General features: G+C 39.8%; 1 protein-coding gene across 1 annotated transcript in view; it reads right to left on the bottom strand.

The window, feature by feature from the left end:
* Nucleotides 1–2,087: 2,087 nt before the first annotated feature.
* The window catches only part of GTF2F2 (general transcription factor IIF subunit 2), a 345,191-nt gene continuing 339,021 nt past the window's right edge, over nucleotides 2,088–8,257 (bottom strand). Inside the window, exon 9 of the mRNA XM_069758261.1 lies at nucleotides 2,088–2,483. Coding sequence (XP_069614362.1) covers nucleotides 2,364–2,483 — 120 coding nt within the window. The 3' untranslated portion in view covers nucleotides 2,088–2,363. The remainder of the gene's footprint in view (nucleotides 2,484–8,257) is intronic.

Raw genomic sequence — 8,257 nt, 5'->3', positions numbered from 1 at the left:
AATGAATCTTACCACATAAAATGGTGAGCATGAAGTGGCATCTGGCCGACAGGTAGCAAATGAGTTACGGTATATGGCTGAAAATCACGGAGACTCTGTATATTCCAGACATCTCAGGTTCAGTTGTGCACTTTTGGATCATCTTACAGAAACACAAGTATAAAGCAGTCAACTTACTAATATTGTTAATAACCATGACTAGACAATTAAAGTTTTATTTTAAAATGGGGGCATTATTACCCCTACATGTGCTTTTCTGGAACAGAATGATCATGGCACTACAAAAAGTTAATAGAATACATTCACATTAAAACACAATGAGTAGAAATATTCAGTTTTGTTCTTTTAAGGCCATGTGCACACATTGAGTATTTGGCGATTTTTTTTCCCCTCATTATAAAAGCAATTCTTGTAGTACAAATAAGCTGTACATCTTAACACAGTAATCATTATTGTGAGCCCCATCGGGGACAGTGATGATAATGTGTGCAAAACTGTAAAGCGCTGTGGAATATGTTAGCGCTATATAAAAATAAAGATTAGTTATTATTAGATTATTATAGTGTCATGGCCAAAAGTGTTGGCACCCTTGAAATTGTTCAAGAAATTGAAATAATTCTCCCAAAAAATTATTGCAATTACACTATTTTTTTTTTTTTGTTATACCCAGGTTTATTTCCTTTGTGTGTATTGGAATAACATAAAAAAGCAGAGAGAAAAAAGCAAATTGGACATAATTCCACATTAAACCCCAAAAATGGGCCGGACAAAGTTGTTGGCACCTTCAACTTAATATTTGGTTGCACACAGGCAGAGGCGTATCTGGGAGGTGGGCAGATGGAGCATGTGCCCAGGCGCAACCGGCAGGGGGGCTCAGTCGGGCCGCCTAATGTGGCGGTCCACAGTGTCTCCATGGCAGCCTCATTCTGCCGCCCCCTGGCGGGATATAGCAACACATATGTGAGAGTCTTGTGACAATTAGGTTCTACACAAAATCTGAATTATATTTAGCAGGTTTTTGTTTTGCTATAGCTCTTTTTTTTTCCTAGTCTTTGTTCTCAGATCTTTTCTAAGAAATATGGAGGAGCACAACTTAAACAGGGAGCATTATTTGGAACGTTAACCTTCGTCAGGCTGCATAATTTTACAACGTTAACAGGCTGCAGAGGTACAATTGTACCTTCATATATATTTTATTGAAATTTGGCCAATATATTCTGGACCAAAACTGCAGAGATGTCACGAAATTTCAGCCCTCTACGGCTTTTCGAAAAAATAAGTTATTGCAATTTTAAAACGGAATAGTTACAATTGTACCTACTCAGCCGGTCGAAGGTTAAAGAATAAAATCAGCTTAATGCACTTTATGACATATACTGTATGTGAGAGACCCCTCCAAAACACTGAATATGATTACACTTCCAGCGATGTTCAATCTCTGTTCATGAAGGTACGATAGTCTAGAAATTAGAAATAATCCAAAGTTTATCATTTGAATACATGAAAAATAGGAAGTTTAAACATCAAGTATAAGTTATCACCATAATAAGCCACCAAGAGATGTACAGAGTCTGGTGAGTATCGCATTAATGGTATCAAAATATATCATAAGACAATGATTCGTTTACAGTTCCATGATTTAGTCATTGAATAAAGGCAAACGATGCTGAAACTGTACATCTTGTACCATGGTAAAGGTTCTATTCATTAAATGGCAGTGAACCGAGCTTCTGCTTTATAAAATAAAAAGGTAGAAAAAAGTATGGACAGAAATTGGTATTGTTGAGTATGAGGAGTGAAAAGTGGTGTGCACAGATTGCTAAGTGGAGGTAGGGGTAGGGTCCTGTGCTTCACTGTAATAGGTATGATGTCCCATGTTGTTAGCACACCTGTCCAACAATAAGCGATACAGCACAAGGAATAATCATGTAGTCAAGATTATACCAGATATAACTTACTGTAGTGCTGTACACTCAGGCCGATGGGGCGGCATATGATAGATAGATATGAGTATGGAAACGGGAATGGTTTCCTCAAGTCTTGAATGCTTATAAAGACTAATAAAGGAAAAGATACAAATGACACAATTGAGAATAAAACTAAATTTTTATTGCTGGGGGGAATGTTCTCATCCAAAATCGGATTTTAGAAAAATAGACATAAAACACATCTGAAAGGAAGCAAACGCACAAAGGACTGTAGACAGCAGTCTTCTGTATACAAAGTGAGTGCGCCCAGGAATATGGGGTTTCCTATTCACTTCTCGTCTTTGCATCGAGCTGCTGATCATCCATAGAAATGGAAAAATAAAGGTTGTGATGTGTGTTCAGGTCCACGGCACCACAATCTTTTACAACACAGCATTAGTCACTTTTATCTTCTCCTTGGTAATGTCTGTACTCCGGCTTCAGCTCCCAAGTGTTCTTGTGAGTTCCTTTTACATTGTGAATGCAAATGTCTCGCAATATATCTTTCAGGTAACTCTGAAGAAGAAACAAAAAGACATGTAAGCTGAAAAGTATCAAATGGGAATAGAAATGACCACACAGGCTACACAGCTGTACATTTCACAATGCGTCCTATCCAAGTGAGTAAATACTAACAGATATACAGGGGATCTTCGGAATTGGCTCCGAATGTCACTTTACACTAGTTTATATATGTAACTGCCACCTTCCAAGTGGACAGAATGTAACCCCTTAGTGACAGGGCCAATTTGCAGCTTAATGACCAAGCCAATTTTTACAATTCTGACCACTGTCACTTTATGAGGTTATAACTCTGGAACGCTTCAACGGATCCCATTGATTCCGAGAATGTTTTGTGATGACATATTGTACTTATTGTTCGTGGTCAAATTTATTCGATATTACTTGCGTTTATTTATGAAAAAAACGGAAATATGGCGAAAATTTTTAAAATTTAGCAATTTTCAAACTTTGAACTTTTATGCTCTTAAATCAGAGAGATATGTCACACAAAATAGTTAATAAATAACATTTCCCACGTCTACTTTATATCAGCACAATTTTGGAAACATTTTTTTCTTTTGTTAGGAAGTTATAAGGGTTAAAAGTTATCCAGCGATTTCTCATTTTTACAACAAAATTTACAAAACCATTTTTTTAGGGACCATCTCACATTTAAAGTCACTTTGAGGGGTGTACATGACAGAAAATACCCCAAAGTGACACCATTCTAAAACCTACACCCCCCTCATGGTGCTGAAAACCACATTCAATAAGATTATTAACCCTTTACGTGCTTCTCAGGAACTGAAGCAATGTGGAAGGAAAAAAATTAACATTTAACTTTTTTTTTACAAACCTTTTACTTCAGAACCAATTTTTTTTTTTATTTTCACAAGTGTAAAAAGAGAATATGAACCACAAAATTTGTTGTGCAATTTCTCCTGAATACGCTGATACCCCATATGTGGGGGTTAACTTTTTCAATGCAGAATTGGCTGGACGCCATGTAGCTTTTGGAGAGCCCCTGATGTGCCTAAACAGTGGAAACCCCCCAGAGGACACTAGACCCCTTAAGGAACTTATCTAAATGTGTGGTGAGCACTTTGAACCCCCAAGTGCTTCACAGTTTATAATTTAGAGCTGTAAAAATAAAAATTTATATTTTTTCAACAAAAAAATCTTTTCTCCCCCAAATTTATATTTTCACAAGGGTAACAGGAGAAGTTAGACCACCAAAGTTGTTGTGTAATTTGTCCAGAGAACGCCAATACCCCATATGTGGGGGTAAACCACTGTTTGGGTGCATGGCAGACCTCGGAAAGGGAGGAACTCAGTTTTGAAATGCAGACTTCCCCTGATGTGCCTAAACAGTAGAAACCCACCCCCACTGACCCAATTCTGGAAATTAGACCCCCCACAGAACTTATCTAGATGTGCTGTGTGATCTTTGAACCCCCATGTGTTTCACTAAAGTTTTCTTTTCTCAAGGGTAACAGGAGAAATTGGACCGCAAAAGTTGTTGTCCAATTTGTCCTGAGTATGCTGGTAACCCATATGTGGGAGAAAACTACTGTTTGGGTACACGTCGAGGCTCGGAAGGGAAGTAGTGATATTTTGGAATGCAGACTTGGATGGCATGGTGTGCGGGCGTCATGTTGTGTTTGGAGAGCCCTTGATGTGTCTAGACAGTGGAAACTCCCAACAAGTGACCTCATTTTGGAAACTAGACCCCTCCTAGGAGCTTATCGAGATGTGTGGTGAGCACTTTGAACGCAGAGCAGGGAAAATAAAAAATAATTTTTCCCACAAAAATTATTTTTTAGCCCCCAATTTTTTATTTTCCCAAGGATAACAGGAGAAAATTGGACCCCAAAAGTTGTCCAATTTGTCCCGAGTACACTGATGCCCCATATGTGGGGGTAAACCACTGTTTGGGCGCATGGCAGAGCTCAGAAGAGAGGGAACACGGTTTGACTTTTTAACGCAAAATTGGCTGGAATCAATGGTGGCGCCATGTTGCGTTTGGAGACCCCCTGATGTACCAAAACAGTGGAAACCCCCCAATTCTAAATCCAACCCTAACCCAACACACCCCTAACCCTAATCCCAACACTAACCCTAATCACAACCCCAACCCATCCCTAACCACAACCCTAATCCCAACCCTAACCATAAACCTAACCACAAGCCTAACTCCAACACACCCCTAACCCTAATCCCAACCCTAACCACAAAACTAACCCTAATCTCAACCCTAACCCAAACTCTAATCTCAATCCAACCCTAACCCCAACCCAAACCCTAACTTTAGCCCCAACCCAAACCCTAATTTAGCCCCAACCTTAACCCTAACTTTAACCCAACTCATTTTAGCCCAACTCTAACCCCAACGGGAAAATGAAAAATATTTTCTTATTATTTTTCCCTAACTAAAGGGGTGATAAGGGGGGTTATTTACATTTTTTTTTTATTTTGATCACTGTGATAAGGTCTATCACAGTGATCAAATGAACCAATAGAAAAAATCTTCCTATTGTTGCTGGGTGCCGGCCTGCAGATCTTAGCAGGCGCACTACGCATGCGCCCGCCATTTTCTTAACAGAAGAAGACGCCAGCGGCCGTGAGGAGTAGCAGGAGGACCTAGGGATACTGAGAGACAATCCGGGACCCTATTTCTATGTCCTCTGATGTGCGATTCACAACATCGCAGTGTAAGTCTATGAGAACCTTACTCTGGCTCTCATAGATTTACATTGAGTTGTGACTTCCAGATTACTCCAGCGAGTCACAACCTGCAGAAGATGACCGAAGTGGCATCGATAACAGAACAAGACGTGGCTGGTAACTATAGGACATGGGGCAAGGAACTTAGCTTAGTAGCACCACTCTAGTGCAGCAATAAAAATAAACTCACTATACTAATGTTTTAAAGCACATGTGCGTATACACACGTGGTCAAAATTGTTGGTACCCCTCGTTTAATGACAGAAAAACCCACAATGGTCACAGAAATAACTTGAATCTGAAAAAAGCAATAATAAATAAAAAATCTATGAAAATGAGCAAATGAAAGTGAGACATTGCTTTTCAACCATGCTTCCACAGAATTTTTAAAAACATAAAACTCATGAAATAGGCCTGGACAGAAATGATGGTACCCTTAACTTACAGTAATATTTTGTTGCACAACCTTTTGTGCCAATCACTACAATCAAACGATTCCTGTAACTGTCAATGAGACTTCTGCACCTCTCGACAGGTATTTTGGCCCACTCCTCAAGAGCAAACTGCTCCAGTTGTCTCGTGTTTGAAGGTTGCCTTTTCCAGACGACATGTTTCAGCTCTTTCCAAAGATGCTCAATAGAATTTAGGTCAAGGCTCATAGAAGGCCACTTCAGAATAGTCCAATGTTTTCCTCTTAGCCATTCTTGGGTGATTTTAGCTGTGTGTTTTGGGTCATTAACCTGTTGCAAGACCCATGATCTGCAACTGAGACCAAGCTTTCTGACACTGGGCAGCACATTTCGCTCTAGAATCCCATGATAGTCTGGAGATTTCATTATACCCTGCACAGATTCTAGACACCCTATGCCAGATGCAGCAAAGCAGCCGCAGAACATAACAGAGCCTCCTCCATGTTTCACAGTAGGGACAGTTTTCTTTTCACGATATGCTTCATATTTCTGTCTGTGAACATAGAGCTGATGTGCCTTGCCAAAATGTTCCATTTTTGTCTCATCTGTCCATAGGACATTCTTCCAGAAGCTTTGTGGCTTGTCAACATGTAGTTTGGCAAATTTCAGTCTGGCTTTTTTATGATTTTTTTCAACAATGGTGTCCTCCTTGGTCGTCTCCCATGAAGTCCACTTTGGCTCATACAACAACAGATGGTGCGATCTGACACTGGTGTTCCTTGAGATTCAAGTTCACCTTTAATCTGTTTAGAAGTTTTTCTGGGCTCTTTTGTTACCATTCGTATTATCCGTCTTCTTTGGTCACAAATTTTCCTCGTCCAGGGAGGTTGGCTACAGTCCCATGGATCTTACATTTCTGAATAATATGTGCAACTGTAGTCACAGGAACATCAAGCTGCTTGGAGATGGTCTTATAGCTTTTACCTTTAATATGTTTGTCTATAATTTTCTTTCTAATCTCCTGAGACAACTCTTTCCTTCACTTCCTCTGGTCCATGTTGATACACACCATGTCACCAAACAGCACAGTGAGTATCTGTAGTTCTATATACAGGCCCACTCACTGATTCCAAGATTGTAGACATCTGTGATGCTAGTTAGTGGGCACACCTTGATTTTACATGTCCCTTTTATCACATTATTTTCAGGGGTACCATCATTTCTGTCCAGGCTTATTTCATGAGGTTTTTTTTTTATTTTATTTATTTTTTTTAATTCTGTGGAAGCATGGTTGAAAAGCAAGGTATCACTTTCATTTGCTCATTTTCATATTTTTTTTTTTTATTATTACTTTTGTCAGATTCAAATTATTTCTGTGACCATTGTGGGCTTTTCTGTCATTAAACGAGGGGCACCAACAATTTTGACCACGTGTGTATATAGGCACGCACAAGAGGAATAATACCACCTCTGGTTACATAGTAACATAGTAACATAGTTAGTAAGGCCGAAAAAGGACATTTGTCCATCCAGTTCAGCCTATATTCCATCATAATAAATACCCAGATCTACGTCCTTCTACAGAACCTAATAATTGTATGATACAATATTGTTCTGCTCCAGGAAGACATCCAGGCCTCTCTTGAACCCCTCGACTGAGTTCGCCATCACCACCTCCTCAGGCAAGCAATTCCAGATTCTCACTGCCCTAACAGTAAAGAATCCTCTTCTATGTTGGTGGAAAAACCTTCTCTCCTCCAGACGCAAAGAATGCCCCCTTGTGCCCGTCACCTTCCTTGGTATAAACAGATCCTCAGCTAGATATTTGTATTGTCCCCTTATATACTTATACATGGTTATTAGATCGCCCCTCAGTCGTCTTTTTTCTAGACTAAATAATCCTAATTTCGCTAATCTATCTGGGTATTGTAGTTCTCCCATCCCCTTTATTAATTTTGTTGCCCTCCTTTGTACTCTCTCTAGTTCCATTATATCCTTCCTGAGCACCGGTGCCCAAAACTGGACACAGTACTCCATGTGCGGTCTAACTAGGGATTTGTACAGAGGCAGTATAATGCTCTCATCATGTGTATCCAGACCTCTTTTAATGCACCCCATGATCCTGTTTGCCTTGGCAGCTGCTGCCTGGCACTGGCTGCTCCAGGTAAGTTTATCATTAACTAGGATCCCCAAGTCCTTCTCCCTGTCAGATTTACCCAGTGGTTTCCCGTTCAGTGTGTAATGGTGATATTGATTCCCTCTTCCCATGTGTATAACCTTACATTTATCATTGTTAAACCTCATCTGCCACCTTTCAGCCCAAGTTTCCAACTTATCCAGATCCATCTGTAGCAGAATACTATCTTCTCTTGTATTAACTGCTTTACATAGTTTTGTATCATCTGCAAATATCGATATTTTACTGTGTAAACCTTCTACCAGATCATTAATGAATATGTTGAAGAGAACAGGTCCCAATACTGACCCCTGCGGTACCCCACTGGTCACAGCGACCCAGTTAGAGACTATACCATTTATAACCACCCTCTGCTTTCTATCACTAAGCCAGTTACTAACCCATTTACACACATTTTCCCCCAGACCAAGCATTCTCATTTTGTGTACCAACCTCTTGTGCGGCACGGTATCAAA

This window comes from Ranitomeya imitator, chromosome 3, assembly GCF_032444005.1.
Source record: "Ranitomeya imitator isolate aRanImi1 chromosome 3, aRanImi1.pri, whole genome shotgun sequence".
NCBI lineage: Eukaryota > Metazoa > Chordata > Amphibia > Anura > Dendrobatidae > Ranitomeya > Ranitomeya imitator.
This window is presented reverse-complemented; position numbering and strand designations above follow the sequence as displayed.